Source organism: Eumetopias jubatus, unplaced genomic scaffold, assembly GCF_037043125.1.
Source record: "Eumetopias jubatus isolate StellerSeaLion01/CBP00866 unplaced genomic scaffold, mEumJub1_p1.0 scaffold_7, whole genome shotgun sequence".
Lineage (NCBI taxonomy): Eukaryota > Metazoa > Chordata > Mammalia > Carnivora > Otariidae > Eumetopias > Eumetopias jubatus.
This window is the reverse complement of record NW_028274813.1, coordinates 28,733,037-28,753,656: the sequence shown is the minus strand read 5'-3', so window position 1 is coordinate 28,753,656 and position 20,620 is coordinate 28,733,037. Positions and strand designations below refer to the sequence as shown.

The window sequence follows — 20,620 nt, the reverse complement described above, 5'->3', positions numbered from 1 at the left end:
TGTTGCAGGTGCAGGGCTAGAGAGAAGCTTTAGAAGGCAGGAGAATCAGACTGCACAGCCTCGCCCCCAAGATTCTGGTTCAGTGGGTCTCAAGGAAGGCCCAGCGGCCTACCTTTCCATCAGTCACTCAGGTGCTCCTTGTGTAGGTGGTCCACACCTTGAGAAGCCCAAAGGAAGGGTTTGGAACAAGCCGCAGGGACAGCAGAGGGGGGCAAACCACTCTAGACTCTACTTGGGAAGAAAATCCATCTAGCCACAGATTCAAAAACTTCCAAGGTTGGGGATGGGGTGTCAGTTTCTTTCCACTGCCAGATGGGACTGGGAATATGGGAAGGAGAGGAGCATGTACAAGGAAAACTCTGCTCTTACAGCCTTTTCCAAGCCAATACCCTGTCCTTCATGTACATGCTCATATCGTATTTCTATTTTCAACATTTTACCCAGAAAAGTCTCCTCAGAACTCACATGTCCTGCCCTTCCCAGGGCCTATAGCTAAATCTCCCTATATTGCCAGGGGGAAATTTTTAGAATGTGGATTGGATCAAGCCACTTCCTAACTTGAAACCTCTACAACTGCTCACTGTTCTTAGGGAAAAGTACACATCTCTAAAATTCCCATCAAGGCCTGTGTGTTCTGGTCCCTCTGACCTCTCTTACCATATCATTTTCCCCCGTTCTCTGGTGCTCCAGCCCCAACAGCCTTTGCTGATTCCTCCAATATGCCACAGGACCTTTGCATGTGCCATTCCTCTGCCTGGGATAAAATGTCACCTCTTCAAGGAAACTTTCCCTCAACACACTAGACCAGACTGGTATTCCCTGCTCTACTCTTTCACTTTCCAGGCCTTTCCAACATAACACAGATCCAACTTTTATTTATATACCTATATGATTAGTGTCTGTCTCCCCAGCTGGACTATAAGCTCTGTAAAGATAGGGCCCAAATCGGTTTTGCTTGCCATTGTATACCCAGGGCCATAATAACGGGTACATTATATTTGTTCTACTACTATAAGATAAATGCCAAGTGCACTATGGTCTGGAGAGACTTGTGAATGAAAAAGAGAAACAAGACACAAGCTGGAGAAATTCATGATGTACATGACAGGCCAGAGTGAGATGGTGCACTTTCTCCTGGACGTGGGCAACTGAGAATCTTCTCTATTATCACAAGAACAGTGGTCACCGGACACCACAAGATCTCAGGCTTTAAAAAAAAAAAAAAAAAAAGCATCTGTCCAGAGGGCAATGAGAATGTAACTTATCCCTCAGGGAATATGGGAGCTGGAAAAGAGGCCAGAAAAGACTGAGGACCAACCTCCTCAGTGCCCTTCCTGTCGTCTCTCTGGACACGTAATTTTGTCCCTCGGTAGCTGGCCTCAGAGAAAGCAGGGAGGAGAAGGTCACAGACTGAACCAATCTTCCTCCCTCCTATCTGGAGCCACCGAAACGGGCGAGCTCAAGTTATCTTCGTGCACCCTTCTTTTCCCCAGAGAGGAGTGGGGGGTAGGGCGGGCGGGAAGATCTAGAACAGTCAATTCAGAAAACAGGCTGGTTTTTCTTCTGGGTCATCAGACACATGCCCATTCAAGGGAGGCAAAACGTACTGAAGTTTAGGTTCTCTGACTAGGCTACTGAATCCCATCAATTACACCACGTGGAAAAAACTTTGGACAGTTAAAAATAACATAGGGGTCTGGTGTTTGGAAGATCTGGGGAGTGTGGAATGCCAGCTTGTCAAGTACAGAGCGCCGCCAACAAAAGCGTGTGCTAGGAACACGTTTACACACGCCCGCAGGGCCAGGAGGGCCACGGACGAGCAGGGTGCCCACCCCCGCACCAGAGCGCAGACCAACTCTCAACGCCGCCCACTCCGGTCCAAAGGACGTTCAAGCCCTCTTCTAGCTGTGGAAAGGGCAGACTTATCCGGGAAGGAAGCGCTTTCCTCCCCCTCGGAGGAGGCAGCAGTGGGTGGAAGCCCGAGCCAGGAGTTCAATCACGTCCGAGTCCGTTCACCTCCGCGTGTTGTGCTTCTGCATCTGTGACATTCGCGTTCTTTCTCAGAAGGGCCCACTATCGGCACCAATTAAGTGGCAGGCAATAATCGAAACCTGGACAAAACATCCCACAGATAAATCTTTCCCAAAGTCTCCTCGCACATTTCTTCAAAGAGTAAAAAAATACATTAATAATAATAATGCCGTAGAGTTCTAGAACTTCTTTCTTCTAAGGAAATCAGAGGCTCTCTTAGTTATGATCTCATTTTCCTTAAGACGACAATGTGGGGGAGAATCAGCCAGTCCATCTTTCCATCTAATGGATGGAAAAACAGGGTCCCCGTGGACATCGAGTAAGAGGGTAATATGGGCCAACTCTTGTAAGCACTTTAACATTATTAACTTCTTCAATTCTTCCAACAAACCTTGGAAGGCAGACACTATCATTACAACTTACACATGGGGCCACCGAGGCACAGAGAGATTAGGAATCCTACCCACCATCAGGGGCCTTGGATTTGAACCCAGACTCTTAGAGCTCCCAAGGCTGCATCCGAGCTCCGGGCCACATATCCCCTGCCTGCCACGCTGCTACCCCTGGGACGGAGTGTTGGAGCTTCCAGAGCCCAAGACTCTAAGGAACACCGAGGACTGGCGTGATGCCCAGCCTCCCCCTGAAAGCCAGCTCCCTGGGCCCCGGGCCTTCCTGCAAGAGGGAGTGGGCAACACATAGGTGGACCACCTGAATGGGTCACGGGGGTGCCCATGTGCCTGGGTGGCTGTGAGGAAGCCCTACCTGCAGGATAAACCAGCTCAGTCCTCCCAGAAGGAAATACCATCCTAGAGATGGGCAGTCCCCCTCCCCCCGATTTGAACCACGGAACTAATCCTCGGGGCACCCGGCTTTGATTGAGCTCTGAGGGTCAGCATTTATGCTTTCCTCCCTTGACCAGATTTGTGTATTTTATTTATACCATTTATGGGTTATCGCTGTTGTTTTGAAAGAAAAGGCATGGTGACTGAAGGAGAGAAAAGGGGAAAGACTTTTAGATCTTCTGCTTGGACAGGCTTCACCCTTCAGTCCTGCCCTACTAGACAAATCTGCCCATGCATGGGCCAGGGCTGTCCTATACCTGCTGGGACGGGGGGCTCACACCAGTGCAGGCCCCCCAGTGTGTCCCTTAGTCCCCACCCCTCTGGGAGGAGCCTTGAAAAGGACCCAGAATGTATTACCAAGGAAACCAAGAATGAGGATTCCATTCAGCCTTAGTGAGGGAGCCTGTGGAGGTAGGCAATCCTCCCTGTTGGGGGACACCCGAGGACAGCCCAGCCTCCCCCTGAAGCCTCTCTTGGCCTCCGAGGTGTTCAAGTACGTCCCAGGAATTGGCTGCCCAACTGGGACTCCCCCCAGAACAACCTGGTGCCAGGCTCTTTCCCATTTTTACCTTCTGTTCATGAACCACCTTTCCACTCCCATCCAGACAAACAGGTCCATTTGCTCCCCTCCCCAATCCTTCCCACCTGGCCTTTCCTCCCCCAGAAAGGAAGGGGATTCTCGAAGGAATCACTCAAATGCTTCCCAAATCTCTGTTCACTTCCCTTTCTGCCTTTCCCCATCCTCACCCTCCACTGGTCCTCTGAGCCTGACCAGATCCCATTGTCCTTTTCCCAAACTCAGCTCAAAGCCACCGCCTCCCTGAAACCTTCTCTGACACCCCAACCACAGGACACGCTTTCTCTTCTCCGATTTCACAGACCCCTGAGGGGCTGGCCCGCTCATTTACTGCAGTGTAACCTCACACACCGCATTCCTTCTCACCTGGTTTGCTGTGTGCAAGCTTTGACCTTTTCCTCCTTCCCTCTCCCCACTCCCACATGCACGAGATTGAGTGTGCCCTCCTGGGGACAAAGCAAATACTCTTTCCTTCTTTTTGTGCCCCTTCAGTGCTTTTTGATCAAGGTGCGGTGCCCAAGGAAAAGGAGACAGGTGTCAACAGGGCAGGGACAAAGGGGTCAGAAGGAAACCGAAGCTGAAGATACAAACCTTGACATTAGGCATTAAGCGGAGTATTCCTCTATCTAGGGCTCAGAGAACCCTGGGGAGGCTTAGGTCTGAGTCAAGAAGTGAAATAAGCAGCAGAAACAAAAAGAAAAAGAAAAAGAGTGGGCTTTTCTTTCCTGGAAATTTCAAAAGCCACAATACAGCCTGAAGGAGAGATGCCAGGAAGTGGCCCAAGGCTGCCTGATGTGGGTCTTGGAGAAAGGTGGGAACATTTCAGAACTTTCATATTGTCCAGAGTAGTTCATCTGGGCCGAAAAGGAGACAGGAACTCCAGGCAACACGGGGCAATAATAAAGACTGTTGCCATCAACCAGAGCATCTTTTGTTCTGTATTTCTCAGGAAACTGATCCCATTCCAGGCAGGTAATGGGTGAGAACAAATGATGGCCAGAAGAGGGACCTATACTATGGGGTCCTCTCAGTTTGGCAGGTTATCAAATAATAAAACAAGAATCCTCCTGCTCAAAGGATAGCCAGGGCAAGCTTGGTCTCAGAAGGTTCAGCCTCATGAACCAGTCAGGCTCCATCCCTCCGCTAACGCTAACTGAGATCTCCAGCCCCTGTGATGGCAAACAATGCCCCCTGGTGTGCTCTGGACCAGGGAACTATGGGAACTTTCCCGAATTTCACAGAACTCTATAGATTAGCGTTCATCTCAGCCACCCGGTGCATAACTGACCTAAAATTGAATGATCCAAACCTGTTTCCCATCCCCCAGAGATGTGTGTAATTAGATAAAATGAGGACAGAATATGTATAAGTATCTGTTATACTGGGATGGCTGCCCAGAAAGGAAATGAACACCAGGAACCGGACGGCCCTGTGTGAGCCCTCTGCACTGAAGAGCTACACACTGGGACTCAGGCACAGTCACTTTGAGAGAAAGTGCTAGTGCAGTATGACCTTTCTGAGTTGACAAACACTTCTGTACAGTTCTGCTCCTCCAACCTGTGTTTTGGTGCACCATCAGCATTTTCTCTGGCTTTCTGCACTGAAGGATGTCTAGTGGACCAGAATCTGATTCAAAACTTGACTCCAGTAGCCCATCACCACCCCTGGTCTTTCACCTTACTCCTGACCCAGAACCAGGCCTTTCCTGGGTGGTACCTTCTCCCAAACAGCCCCACCGCAGAATGATTTGGAGCACGGAAAAGCAGTAAGAGGACATACAAAAGTTACACTGATATTTTTCTCTCTCTTGATATGAAAAATGAAGGCCCCCACATGATCTCCAGGTCATCATATTTTGTTTCACTGTCAAGCGAATTTATCTGCATTGAACGTAGTTGGGACAATGAGTCGTAGGGAAGGTTATATGCATGTAGGCATTGGTACTATGAAAGTACACAAAAGGCATCGTTTCGAGGAATATATATCTGAAAATAGCTACCGGGGCCATCATTATCTCCAAAACTCAGTAGGACAGGTCCCAGCATTGGGGTAAACCATTATCGTATTCTCATCTTCTGGGCTCCTCCATCTTAAAAACTCATAAAAGTCCTCAGGTATAAATAAGGCTACAGGAAATCCCATAACATATATAGCTGAGCACATTGTAGATGCTCAAGAAAAATGTGGCTGATTTATCAGTGGCTGTTCACAGAGTTTGGTTACTTACTTCATCCCCGAAGGAGAGCAAAGTGAGAAGACTTGTCTTGGCTTCCCAAGACCAAAGCGAGTCTTAGCTCCACAAAAATGAAGTGGTGAAGAAACAAAGGGCTAGAATCAATGACTCCAACATTCATCACAGCCAAACATGCCACATGCAAGCAAGGTCAAGCTGGTGCCTGTTTCTCAACTCCTGAAATTGAAGAATTTGGAGAAAGGAATTCTGCTGCCTTTTCCAAACTCCTGCAGTCAAGAAAGAGAATGGGAAACATGTCAACCCTAAAGGGCTGGAAGCAAATTAGGTAGAAAGAGCAGTATGTCTGCTTGCAGACTTCATTTGCTCAGATAGTCCATATGTAGTTATGCAATGCCTGCTATGCTAGATCCTGGGAATAGACAGGCCCAGGTAACAACCATCCCAGCCTTCCAGGGCCTTATTCCAACTAACCAGAGTGAAGTAGTTCAGTGATCAAGAATGAAGAGTATGCTTGGGACAATAGGGCTGAGGCAGGTGTGGCCAATTCTACCTGAGGGTCCACAAGGACTTCACTGGAGAAAGGGGGGCCTCCAAAGTGCCTGGAAGTTAAGCAGGTAGGTGCTCATCGAGGGTGCCTGGGGCAGGGTGGGGCTGGAGGAGCCACAGAGGTTTGGTAAGAGTATAGCGGAGGATGGGGGACGTGGTCCCTCTGAGCAGGGATACAGGAGCATCATTTTAGGATCAAAAGTTCACCCACACCCCACATTCTGAGGTCCTTAACCTGGAGCCTGTGGACCTCTAGGGCATGCACGGATGGGCTCTTCAAGGTCCGTGAACCCCATATGCAGATGCTCACATCTATATGCATTTTTTCTGGGAAGACAATCCACCACTTCCACAGGATTCTCAAAAGGGTCTACGGTTGCCAAGGAAAGGTGAGGAAGAAATATTCCACAGGACATCGAGTAGCCTGAACACCACAGTGTGGAGAGGAAGCCACGGTTTTCTGTCTCTGCATCCCACATAGAGTTTGGTCTCTGACATGTCCTAGGTTTTCAGAAGGAGCAGACCTAAAAGGATGAGGGGCAAGGAGACGGGAAGAAATCACCATTCTCATCACCAACACAAACATCTGTGTGTACTGACTGTGTGCCAGGCACTGGGCTAGATTTTAAAAACCAATACGTCTTTCCGTAAAGACACGTGGAAATCCGTCTTCCTGGCCTCCTACTCCCAGAGCTAGGATTGCAAAGCCAGGTCCCTAAATGTGAATACGAGTCACCCAGGGCAATTCACTGCAATCCCCAGATCAGGCTCAAACTTTAGTTGGCAGTTGCCTAGCAACAGGTAACCCCGAAGACACAACACCAAACCGAGATACCAAAAAGGCATTTTGTGGATAAGCTGGTGCTGAAAAGAGCCCCCACGCAAGTCTGTCTGCCAGGTCTCTCTGGGATGCTAGGGGAAGGTGTTGACTTTGCAGCCAAAAGGAAGCTGGAGGGCAGAGCTGGGAAGGTGTGCGAGTGATGGTGTGTTCCCCCCAATCCACCTGCCCGCAAATTGGGAAACAGGCACAGGAACACGGAACTGAGGGTTGAGGGAGAAGGCAGCCTGAGTAGAGAAGGCAACTGGAGCCTCTGCACGTGCTCTTCCAGACCAGACCACACATACTCTTCCCAGCTGTATCTAAAGCCACATTAAGTGGCAAAGATCTGACTTGCCCCTACATTCAGCACTCCCCTTAAAGGCATCACCAGACCTCCACCTGCAGCTAACTGGGGACGGGGGGGGGGGGGGGGGGGGGGGCAGCTTCCTCCCTTCCAGAGGCAGCAAGCCTGAAAGAGGCTAAGAGATCTTACTTTCTAAAATTCCTTTTTTTTTTTTTTTTTAATGGAAAGCTCAGAAATTCCTGCAACTGAGTCAGATGAGCCTGGGATTCCGGAGACAAAAGCTCTCACCCAAACCATCACAGAGGCCAAGAAAACTTGGGTAGACGGGGCCTTCTTAGAACCCGTCCACCTCTTCTGCAGAAAGGTCTTGGGGGCTGTGGGAAGGGGCAAAGAAATTACATAGGTCTAGAAGCGGTTCAGGAAGAACAAATGCGGAAGTCAGACAACAACAAATAAGGCGGGTATAAATCCCGATAAAATATTAAAATCATTAAAGGGCTGCTGCTCCCTGAAGATTGGGAAAAATGAAGAGAGTTAATTAAAAGCAATCTCCAGCACTGCTGAGCCAGCCGGCCCTGATAAATCAACAGCTGGGGCTGCTGTGGAGGGCAGTCAAGGGGCTGGGCGGGCGCGTTACCGGCCGGGGAGGGGGGCTGCTGCAGAAACAGCAGTGACGTCAAATTGAACCCAGCGACTTACAAGTTTCGTGTCTACTAAATATTTTATGGCCACTGAATAAAGTTGTGCTCCGATGGGGAGAAAACGATCAGCGAACAAAGAGGGAAGAAGATAATAGATGAAGAGGTACTGTTTGTTTGATTCAAAACATACTCAGAACTGCGATGCCAAGCATCTCTGATCTTGCCCCAAATGCAGAGGCTTTCGCTTTTTTTTCTCTCTCTCTACCTGATCTGCACAGATAGCTGCATCTTCTCCGGTCCCTCTACAAAACCCTGGGTGACACGTTTGTCTAGGGCGGCTGAGGGAGGTAGTGCGAAGTCAGGGAAAGGAACAGAGAGAGGGCAGTTAGGAAAGACCTTAAAAATGCTCATCGCTGACTTTTAGCACCAAAAAACAAACAAACAAAAACAGACAAAACAGACTTTTAGCACAAAACAAAAACGTCAGCAAAAATGGTGGGAACTTTTTTTTCTTGCTTGCTTTCCCTCTTCCCCCCCTCTTTCTTTCTCTACATCCTCCCTTCCCCCTTTTTTTCTGCAGTCCGATAAAGTTTTTGTTTTTCATTTTAAACAAAAAAACAGCTCAGAATTTTCGGGCTCAATCTAAGTAAAAAACCAGCGATTTTCAAAGTGTTACAAGAACAGCCCTTCTCTATTCTAGGGGAACCCTCCGGCTCTTCCTTGATGGAAATATAATCAAGAGAAATGATTGGGGGAAAGTGTTTTTTCTCCTCCATAGAATTGGGATTGGAAGGGGAGTGTGTGCATGGGGAAACATAAGGAATTATGCATTTGGATATGCATTTTAATTAGGTGGACAGAAGCAGCCGCCTGTTAATTTTTCTTGCTTGTTTCCACTTAGCATTCATCACAGGCAGAACCACCATAGAGCGCTCCCACGATAATAGATGGTTCTGCATTGGCTAAGTCCTCAGGGAAAATAATTAGCAGGAGAGAATATATTCTCTCCACTCCCACTACCCCATCCACCCTGCCCTCCCCCATCCCCAGCACCACATTTCATTTCCCCTCCCCACCCCCCAACCCACAGTGGTTTCCCTAGGAGAAGCCTAGCGGAGCAGTTAACCTCCTGGCTTACAAGCACTTACTTTGCCCTGCCAGAGAACCAGGGTCTGGAAGGAGAAACAGATAGCCTGGAGGCCTTCCTCGGAGGCGAAGGTCCTAGATGCAGGGAGGGAGGCTACTCTGCTGCTGAGGTCTGAGTTCTGAGTTCTGGGGGGCAGGCCGGCCATCGGTGTTGGCCAGGACAGGATGAAGAAAGCCCCAAAGAGGATGAGACAGTTCTCCCTGAGACCAACTGGCAGCAAACAAAGACATGTAAAGAGTTGTTAGTTGAGGATAACGGGGGCCCAGATGACATTTTTTACTCAATTTGCTTTTACAAAGTAAAAGAATGTTGTGGTGTTGTAGCAAGCTTGAATGTGAAGGCTGGCGATCAAGATGGAACCCTCTAGAATTTTGACCCCCGCCACAATGCGCTCCATAGGCTACTTTTATATAAAGAATCAATTCAGGCAGCTGATCTCCTGTGTCAATAGCACACCCTCCTCGTTGACCAGCCGACTGAAGCTCCAGCCCCACCTCCACCGCTTCTCTCTTCCTCTCTTCCTTAAAGTCCTCTTGATAGGAGTCAGAGACTGCCAGATGACTGAAGCCCAAGTTCCAGGAAAGCTCTCCCCTCTGCCCTCCAAGCTTCTGTTTCCTCTGATTTTGCGGCTGACTCCGTTCAGAGCTGACAATGGGAAATGAAATGAGGGCTTCCCCTGAGCTCATATTCTCACCTATTTCAAATCCAGACAATGGGGAAAATCCCAATGAGATCTTAAGACTATTTACACACAGCTGGATGAGTGAGGCTTTGCATTTCCTGAGAAACAATGATTAGGCTTGATGTGTAAGGCCATACTCATTTCATTTATTTGAGTTTTAATATATTAAAACAATGTTTAACATATGAGGTATGGTTGACTCTGAGAAGGCCTCAGTCAGCTACCTGAAACTGTGCCGTTCTCCTAGTAACACCTCCCATGTACACTTTACACCTTTGGAAATGTTTTCACATCCATTATTTCATTCAGACACCTTGGGGGCCGAGGAGGGCTGGGTGTAGGAGGAAGGGAGGAGAAAGGAGACCTCCCAAGCTCTTCTCGCTGAGGAAGACGATCGGTCTGATTTACTCTTGCCTTTTTAAAGCTGTCCCATCCTCCCCGTGCTCCCTCGCCCCCTGTTGCCAAATGAAACTTCCACCCTGCCCAGGAAACAAACAAAACCTTCACTCCAAGACTCACCAGGTAACTACTGCTACAGCTCCTGGAGCCTCCCCAAACCCAAACCCTGACACCCCACGTGCCCTCCAGAGGAGGTGGAGCCGAGGGGAAGGCAATCCGCCTGGCTGGGGATTAAAAAAGAGAGTCTTTGGGTTCTCAAAGGATTTACCCTTCAACAAATAATAGTATTCCTATAGGGGAGAGGGGAGAAGGAGTTTGCATTTTACAATACTATTAGTATTTTCCCCTAAGTTTTTAAGGTGGGGGTTGCCTGTACTATTTAGAAATGTAGTCCCTGAATTTTAAAGAGTCTAAAAATGAAGGGCTCTAGGCATATACCCCAGAGAATTGAAAGCAGGCCCTCAGCTACCTATACACCCATCTTCATAACAGCATTACTCACAATAAGTAAGAGATGGAAGTAAGCCAAGTGTCCCTCATCAGGTGAGTAGGTAAACAAAATGTGGTATGTACATACAGTGGAACATTATTCAGCCGTTAAAAGGAAGGAAATTCTTGGGGCGCCTGGATGGCACAGTTGGTTAAGCATCTCAGTTTCAGCTCAGGTCCTGATCTCAGGGTTGTGAGATGGAGCCCCACTTCAGGCTCCCTGCTAAGTGCAGAGTCTGCTTAAGTTTCTCTCTCCCTCTCCCTCTGCCCCTCCCCCCTTTCACATGCACATGTGCTCTCTATCACTCTCTCTAAAATAAATAAATCTTTTAAAAAAGGAAGGCAATTGTGGCACATGCTACAACATAGATGAACCTTGAGGACATGATGCTAAGTGAAATAAACCATCACAGAAGGACAAATATTGTGTGATTCCACTTACACGAGGTGCTTAGAAGAGGCGATTCATAAAGACAGAAAGCAGAATGGCTGTTACCAGGGATGGGGGAGTGGGGGAGGTGGGGAGTTATTGTTTAATAGGTACAGAGTTTCTGCTTGGGCTGATAGAAAAATTCTGGAGAGGGACTCTATCAGTGGTTGCACCACGTTATGAATGTACTTAATGCCACTGAATTGTATACTTTAGAATGACTACAATGGCCCATTTACATGTTACAAATGTTAAATATACATGTTATGTATATTTTACCACAATGAGAAAAAAATTAAGGGGTTGCCTCTGTCTGCTGGAGGTCAGGGTAACCATTTTGGTTTCTCTTTTATTTTGCCTGAGAATCACAGTTTGGGCTTCTATGAATTCTCTGATGGATTCTGCAACCCCTTCTTCCTCCTTTAGGCTTGTAGAAAATTACCAAGGGAGTTTTCAATCAAAGGAAAGCCTGATAATAACACCCCCAGAGGAATCTGGGATATTCTGGAGGCATGTCACTAGAGGAGAAGGAGGAGAGGCAGTGAATTCTAGTTTAGATAACTGCTAATACCTACCAGGATACAGCCTGCCTCTGTATGGTTGCTAGTCACCTCTATTCCCTCAGCAGTGTTACACAGGGTCCACTAGAGGAAGCACAGTGAGACATCAGTACAGGTCCACCTGCTTCAGGTCACTAAACAGACAGGTATCTGCAGCTGCCCAAATGGAAGTGAAGTAAGCACTTTTATTTCCATGTTAATGGGACGGGTGCAATAGGGAAGGAGGGGGGTAGGTCCAGGGAGATTGTGGATAAATGAAATCCAAAGGAGAACAATCTTTTGCTTGCTTCCCCTCCTCCCTCCACACATTTAAAGAAAAGAAGCGGGGGGGGGGGGAGAGGGAGACAGGTGTTCTCAATAATTCCAGTCTTTTCCACAACCAAAAACTTTATCTGAGTGCTAATAAACAGCAAAATAGGCCAGATAGTCTTCCCACTTCTCTCTCTTCTCTCCATCCTCTGGTTGGGGTGCTAATGAGAAGAAAAGTGTTCACAAAGGAGAATCAGAAGGAAAGCCCATGTTCTAAATGGCCCACCACCTGGTCCTCAGCCTTAGGCCCTGAGAAGGGAAAGGAGTGCCATCCCGGTTAGAACCCCAACTGGTAGCATGATGGGGCAGGACTGAACCCGAGCAGATGAAACTAACGAAGACTCCCCCAGTCTTAACAAATCCCCTTTAGAAACACTTTAAAAATAAGAAAGAATTTGAACTTTGGGCCCTAACTGCTCCCCCCGCCCCATCCTAATCGACCATAGTAAGAGCCACCAAGCTTTTGACCAGAAAGGAATTTGGGCAATCAAGGTGCATCACCCTCATCTTAAAGACAAGGGATATGCAGCTCAGAGAAGCTCTGTGTCCAAGATTCAGTAGCAGTTTGGTGGCACAACTCAGAGCAGGTCCTCAAGTCTCCAGATTTCTCTCTCAGAGCTTTTTCTCCTCTACAACGCTGAAGTCATCCCAGCTACCAAGACTAGCAAGTGGTGAGACATGAACGTGGAAGAGGGACACAGTTCGCGATAGGGCCACAATGATGGCAGGTGGAAGGTTGGAGATGCGAAACCTCTTCTGGTGGAGCTTCCAGTGGCAATCCATACACACAGCAGGTTTTCAAAGTGAATAACGACAAAAACATGCTCATTTCACAGCAACCTGAGATGACCACAGTCTCTGGATTCAGCGGGGGAGGAGAAGGGGCAAAAGGGGGATTAGACATGTGCCATCATTGTTTCCCAGACTCCTATCCAAGACCAGGGTGGCAGAGGACTCACTGTGGGCTATTTGAACCCCATTATTAGGCACTCTGAGTCTAATCCCCCCCGCCCCTCCCTGCTTCCAAACGTAGCCCCTAACTCTTAGCCTTCTCAAGGCTTCTCTCTTCCCTTCCCATCCCCCACACCCCTACTATTCACAAACACAACCTAGAAATTCCCAACACGCCAGCTCCTCTTTTCCCACCCACCCACCCCCCACCCAACACCTCTAACCACTGCTTTTAAAACTGATGCAAATCACAGGCTTCAAAAACCTTCCTTGGGTGACAGTTTTACGATGCTAAGCTCCATTCATCCATATGGTCTGACAGACTGTGAAACACTAGTAACCGGACCAATAAGAAAAACAAATTAGAAAAACACCACAACACCTCATCTCGTCCTAGTCACTCACACAACTAAAGAAAACTTTGGAACTTGCAATAGATCATAATATCAGGCTCTCTCCCTGTTAAACGATAATCTTTTCAAAGTTCCGGACCACACAGAGGTTTTATCCGCTCACCTACTGCCTTCCCACCACCCCACCTCACCCCACCCCACCCCCAGACCACGCTTTATCTTTCTTTGTTAAATAGCTACCTATTTAAAGACTATTTCGAGCTAGGATCATGCTTACATAGGCCCCTGCTGGAAAAACGGTGCCAGAACCCAAGTAGAGGCAAAAACTATTTCAGTGGTTAGGGCATTTCTTTGGCCAGGGGCTTGCCACATTTGGCTACATTTCTGTCTTCCACTGACTTTCAGAACACTCAAAAACCACAAAAGTTACTTTGCAGAGGTTGGGATAATAAACAGACCTGGATTCTGTGCCTTTTTATGACCCAGCCCCCACCGCCACTACAAATCAGCGGAGGCTGCACTTTGAAAACAGAGAAGTCAGCCTCAGTTTCCTTTCTGTTTCTGGTGCAAAACAAAGCCTGCTGACCATAGCATTTTATTTTTTGCATTGATCTGAGCAGATGGCTCTGAAACCGCTTTAGACATTATGGCCTTTCTCAGATGTATCCAAATTCCAGCTACCTGCATGACTGCATAAACACAGAGGAATATGAGAGGTCTCCAATTAAGTGGCCTCTGAATGCCAGCCCACCTTAGGGATCTCAGCAACTCCCATTCTCCTGGCCATCTCTGGATGTCTCCCAGGTGGTCTGCAAGGCAGGCTATTTTCAGAGGTTTATCCTGTGACAATGCCTCTACTTGGGTTCGGGCAGAAATTAACATCCTTCATGGGTGTATCGTCAAAACCAGACATTCTTCCTGCTGAAAAATAATGTGTGCTAATGAAGTTTGGGGAATTCAGGGTTTTTTTGTTTTTTTGTTTTTTTGGGTTTTTTTGAGTAGCAACCAGAAGCAGATGGAGAAGGTGGCTCTTAGGCATCTGTTGGCTTAAAATATCTGAGGGTCCTTTTTCATAAGGGGCTAAAATAATGTCCATAAAAGGCTACAAGTTCACAAAGTCCCAACCTCCATATCTCCCACTTAGTACCTACCCACGTTCCCCCACTCCGACCGAAAGAGCTAAGAGGAGATTAGAACCAGGAATGTGCCCCCCCACACACACACACCCCTTCTTCTCTGATATCTAAACTGAGTGCCACAGCAAGAGTGAGGTCTGGCTTGTAAGTGGCCACAATTGCACAACTTTCACAGGCACCGAAACCACTTTAGATTATAATACAGTGTATCCAGATCATAGGATGTATAAAGAGATGAAGATTTGAAGATGGATGTATAAAGAGATGAAGATTTGAAGTCCATCTACACACATGACCTGCTGTTTAACCTTGGCTAAGTAAGTGTGTATTTACTTCTCCCAGAATTGTTCCTTAATAACAAAACAGATATAGACACATACCTCCAAGCAAGGGAAACTCCTTACCAAAGAAAGTTTCAAAACGATAATGTATTTGTATGTTCACAGTTAGAAGCATGACAAAATAGTTTGCTGGTCTCATTCTTTTTAAACAGTTACTTGAGGAAAAGCCCTGTTGGTTTATATAGAATAATTAAATAATAATAACAGTTATTCTTTTCTAAGCTGGCAGTTATAATAATAGATACATATGTGCATAATCAAGTCTGGCAGAAGGTGGCAGACATTCCCAGTTAAGTGCATACAAACCAGGGTTTTGATAACTTAATAAAAGAGTAAGTTGTCTAAAGCGTTGATAGCAAATTTGGGGGAAGGTGGTTTACTTGAACTAGAATATTGAGTAAGATTAGAATTTATATTAAAAGCATCATGTTTCCTAGGTATGCAGAAATCAACCAGAATATGTTATGTGACTTCTACATAGACCTTTACCAAACCCATATCTATGTTACCTGCATGGGTTTTACCTCACTACATGGCCCTTCTCTTGCTTGTCCATGTAAGAAATGAGGGTTACTCACACATCTAAGCTCAGACAATGTAGCTGCTAAATTAAATAATGTGTAATACCCATTTACACATCATACAAGTCTATCAATGCTTTTAAATTCTATTTGTCCAGATGTGACTGCTTGGTTGTGGGGCCACCCGCCGTGTCCTCTTTGTGATCTGATCAGTCCAGGCGGCTCCTGTTTCTGCCTCTAACACCCTGTTGGGCAGTAATAAGATGTTAAAGGCGCCAACAGAGAGAAGCCAGGCTGTCAGCTTCAGAGAGGAAGGGGCTGAAGGGTCCAAGGAGGAGGAATAAGAAAGGGAGTTGAGGGGAGATCAAAGACAGGCAGGAAGAAAGCCAAACTGCTAAGAGAGGAGATGTGGTTCCAGGAGCTTGGGACCCTAAGGAAGACCCCAAAGCAATGAGATTCAAATTGTACCATCCAGTCACCCGAGCTATTGAATTATTAAATGTCCCACATGGAAAAGCCAGTATAATGAAAAATAGTCCACACTCAGGGTAGGCAGAGCCCCACGGAGGTGTTGCATGAAACCTGAGCTTGTTTCTCCCCAGCATATTAACCTACCACCACTTTATTCCCCAATCCTAGAGGAAACCTTTGTGTGACTGGTTTCTGTAGGGGGCGTCCGTGTTGTTGGCTTTTTTTTTTTTTTTTTTTTTTTTTTTTAGGAAAGGGAGAGACTGACTCGGCCGCACACAGAGAAAATGCTAATGTCGTTCAGCTCTGTTTCATTGTCAGGAGGGACACAAGAGGATAAAAACCTAGCTCTCCAAACCATTCTCCCTGCTCCCCTCCTCCCAACACCACCATCCATCCCTTTAGCGGGATGTGTCTCTGCGCTTTGTTCTAATTTATCCCATGCATAATTTATTTACGTGTGTATTGTTTCCGACCAGCAACTTTTAAAAAACAAATGAAATGTATAAGATGTTTCATTAAACAAGTTGTTTCCAAAAATAAAGGCAGATGGTGTAGGTCTCCCAATAACAACGCGTGTGCTCCTGCATTAGGAGTTTAAAACCCGTCCGGAGCGCCGGAGGCTCGGCTAGTTGGGGAGAGGGGGTGGGTACTGTTTACACCCCCTTACCTCCAGGGAAAGGGTTTGGGATGCAAAAAGGAGGGGCTAATTAAAAATGACCACTCAACTCCCATCTAGAAAAACCAGGCAGGGGTGTTGTGTATATGCTAGCGCGTGCGTGTGCGTGCGTGCGTGTGCGTGTGTGTGGTGACACAGAATTACAAAACACCTCATTGCAACTGTCTCTACACAAAGTACAAGTATAATAATTCAAAACTAATTCCACTAAACCAGCCCGCTGCTCTGTCCCTTCCTCCACCTCTAACCCCACCCCACTCAGACACCCTCGCCAAACACGCACCCTTCTGCAGTTCAAAAAACAAACAAACAAAAAACTGGAGCGAGCTGGGAAACCCTGGAGCGTAGAGATACTGCGCCTGCCCGCGCGTGAGCGGGCTCCAGGGTAACGATGGTACCGCTTTCCCAGTAGGAAACAAACCTGGCGCACATATGAAATAGATTTCTCTAACTTGAGTTTACCAGGTGGCAGCGGCCCGCCTATGTGATTTCGGCTGGAAATGGGGAAACTGCAAATCAGCTGTAGGTTCGGTAGAAACTCAGCATCAGCGGTGTGGCTGCGCGAGCGACCGGGAGCGAGGATGCGGCGAAGTTACGCCCATTTATTCTGCCATAAAACATTTTCTTTCTTGGGTGAACGCTGTGGCGTTCAAGAGCAGTGTACCCGAGCTTGCGAGCGAGAACTAAAGCCGGGAGGTTCTCTGTGATGAACATCAGCTTCCAGGATCCTCTTAACGGCAGCTTTAATATATATGTATATGTAAAACTCCGATACCGGGGATATTACTACCTTTTTCCCTATTACTGATGGGAGATAAGCTGGTGCAAACACGTCCGATTACCCTCGCGCGTTCCTTCGCGCTAGGAACCCCCCTGCCGCCCCCCCTCCCCTGCCCCCGGTGCGAACCTGGTTTTCAACTCCAGGAGGACCCCGGGGTGCCAACGCGGTGTGCTGAGTTGAAAGAACCTGCACGGCATCGGCCACACACCCGGCAGAATTCTGCATGAAACGCCCCCCACCCGCACCTCCCCCTCCCTTCGCCCTCGGCTTCCAGCCCAGCTGGAAAGTCCTGGTCCCAGAGGCGCGGACCGCGACCCACGTCGCGCGGCGATCGGGAGGGGAGCTCTCCTCTGCCAACATCATTGCCAATAGCACCCCTTGTAGAGCGACGCTAGTTTTCAGAAGCTCCGCGATCACGATTGGACTTGGCGACTTAACAGTTCCACCGACTGGAAGGATGGAAGAAGGAAGGAAGGAAGGAAGGCAGGCAGGATGAAAAGGAGGAGGAAGGAAGGCAGGCAGGAATTGGCTGTCGGACCCGGGGACTGGTCCCCGCATGTCCTCACCCAGCCCGCCCCCCTGCGTCCGGGATCTGGGCGTCCGCTCAAAGTCTCCCGGCGGCGGCCAGAGGCACCTGCCCCTCGCTCTGGCCGGGAGCAGAAGCTGCCCGCTCAGACGGGGAGCCCCAAGCTGCCTCTTCGCCCGCCTCGGCTTTTCACCCAGAGGAGGCGAGAACACCATTCATAAGACCTGCAGCTTCCCTGCGTCCAAATCAACCCCAAGTTAACCCGAGTCGTTAATATACTACAGCCAGTTCGCCCACAAACACACACACACACACACACACCGGTGACCGCCCGGAGCGCAGTCATGCTCGGGGGGGCTGCCCCGGCAGGAAAGCCCCGGGCAACCACCTGGGCCGCAGGGCTCCCGGGACCCACTGCTCCCCCTGCGGTCCTCCCAACTCCGGAAGGCTTGCACAAACTCCCCGCAAGCGATCGGAAGGCGTAAAGCGCCCTGCAAACTCCGGAGCTGCCACGGTCCGCTCGCCCCGGCGGACCCAGCAGTCGGGCAGGGGCTGCGGACTCAGGAGGCGCGGGGCTCAGCCAAGTGCACCCAGGCGGCCCCTGCCCGGCGCTCGCCCCCAGCTCCGCCGCCCCCCGCGCCGCGCTCGCCGCCCCGCGAGGCCGGGCACTCGGGGGACCGTGCTGTCCCCGAGCTGCCCACGACCGCCCTGGAGAGCGCTCGAGCGCCTGGTTCCCCTGCCGAAAACCCCTCTCGGTGCGTCCTCCAATTAAGCAGAACACAAATGTAACAATTTTCTTCTTGTTAATTGCATCTCTTGACATTTCTGCGCGTTGGGGGGAAAAAAAGAAGATGAAGAAGTAAGAGCTGAAAGAAAAGAGAAGCCCCGCCGCGGCTGCAGGCGCCTGCAAGCGCAGTGCATTGGCAGCGCTCGGCACGCGGAAGGCGCCTTTTTTTTCATATTGAAACCAGGCGGAATATGTACATTTTTTAGTCTTACTTACGCTTTCAGGGGGTTGTGAATGACAGTCGCCATTTTGCTACAATGTAACAGAATATTGTCTGTCTCAGAGTTCTAAAGGTTCGCTCAGGGGAAGCGGAGAACCAATCAGAGCACGGGATACCGGCCCGCTGGCCAATTGGCGCTGCTGGTCGCCAGATGGGCGGGGCCTGCACGGTGGTAGTTATTAGGGGAGCTGTCAAAGCCCAGAGGTCACTCCCTTTTGTAGAGCCCGAGAGCAAGCAGGTCTTAAAGGGGCAGTACCGCGCGAGCAGCTCCTTTTCCGATTTGGGAAAGTGGAGACGCACGGGAGAGTATTCTAATTTGGCTTGAGCCCCTACTTTCTGAATAACTGCAGAGAGTTTGCGCTCCTGGACAGAAATATTTAAGTATTGCCAACAAACCACTGAACCCCATTCATTAGCTTTTGGCTTTGCTGTTACGTTTTTAATCCCCCAAAGGGCAAATCCCCTTGTTCCCGTGCAAAAGTTGGAAGGCTGCCGTTTCGTCTAACAAATTACTACACGTGCCCAGCCGTTTGCTAATGCTCTGGGTCCTAAGGCTTTTTAACATTCTCATTCCCGTAGTGTTTTCTTTATCTCAGCCACCTTCCCTCCCTCCCTCTCTCTCTTTCTCTCTCTCTCTCTTTCTTGGAACTGCTACCGCCGTTCCTGGCGACTCCAGGACAGCAACTCCCCTCCCCCTGGAATGTCTCAATGTCAGGCTCGCTCCCTCCTGCAGCCAGGGCTTTCGTTACGTAATGCGCGGTGGTCACTCTGCGCGATTCCCCACCACCACCTCTTCTCATCTACACACACCGCGGAAACTTCTGAAACGATCAGATTCCGGCCGGCTGGGGAGCCAAGTGGGACCTGGCGCTCTGACCTTTAGGCTTAGGAACAGACGAGGTTTAAGGAAACTTTTGGAAACGCTTTCTGCTACTAGGAAAGAGTAACTTGACAGAAGGTGTTGCCAGAGTCTCTTTCGGGGAGTAGCACACGCGATTCTGGCGTCACTTTTCACTACTTAGATACAAGGTGGAAAAATCTGCTACTGAATAATCCGGTATAACCCGAGGCTTTTGGAGTCTGTGTCTGCTCCAAGTCAGCGTGAACTCCTCACTGGCGAACCCCTGACAAAATTGGGAGACTTCTGTGAAGCCAGGCTTCCACTGAACAGCCGGGAAGCTCCCGGTGGGTGAAATCTCACTACATCATGAATAGGGGCCTCGTTAGCATACAGAAATCTGGCTAACATCCCAAAGTTGTTTAATCAGGTCAAATAGCTAAAATAGCGGAGGAGGGGTGAAAGGGGGAGAGGAGATGCCAAATTGCCAGTTCTTCAGAGCTGTGCCCTCTCACTTCCTTTCTCAGGGCTCCTCAAGGCAATGAATTAAAAAATAATAATAATAAAAATAAAATAAAGCTCCAGGACTTTCAGAGTTCAATTCTATACACTATTCAAGTTACAGAAAAACAGAACAAGGCTGAATGGGTATGTGTGTAAGACTTGAAATTTTTAACTCCTTTCTCCTAGTTAATAGCATAGGCGAGTCCTATAGATTGCTTTGTAACTCCTTTGCGCAGCATCTTGCCATTTGAAAATAAGTTATCCATTTTTCTAAAATTAAAGTTTAAAAAAATCCCTTTCTTACTAATTTGTCAAGGGAATGGTTCAGAAGCTAGTTCTTGGCCTGAGATGGGATTTGAGAACATCAAAAAGCAAGCACTGTATTCAGACCCAAGAACTACGATGAGTTTGAAGTATCAGCCAGAACTCCCACCAACCTCTTTGAGATATCAAAACCACAGCAATTCAGACTGGAAGACAACAGCATATTTTAATATACACAGCTTGATAAAGGAAGCAGGAAATGTGGAGCCTACCCTGAATG

At 48.4% G+C, this 20,620-nt stretch overlaps 1 protein-coding gene across 2 annotated transcripts in view; it reads right to left on the bottom strand.

Moving 5' to 3' along the window:
* Positions 1-18,784, bottom strand: part of DPF3 (double PHD fingers 3) — a 244,816-nt gene extending 226,032 nt beyond the window's left edge. For both annotated transcript variants that reach the window (XR_015768484.1, XM_088024537.1), the window contains exon 1: positions 18,731-18,784. Coding sequence is in view for 1 of the 2 variants with exons in the window: in XM_088024537.1 (XP_087880663.1) it covers positions 18,731-18,762 (32 nt within the window). In the remaining variant the exon portion in view is untranslated. The remainder of the gene's footprint in view (positions 1-18,730) is intronic.
* Positions 18,785-20,620: the final 1,836 nt, after the last annotated feature.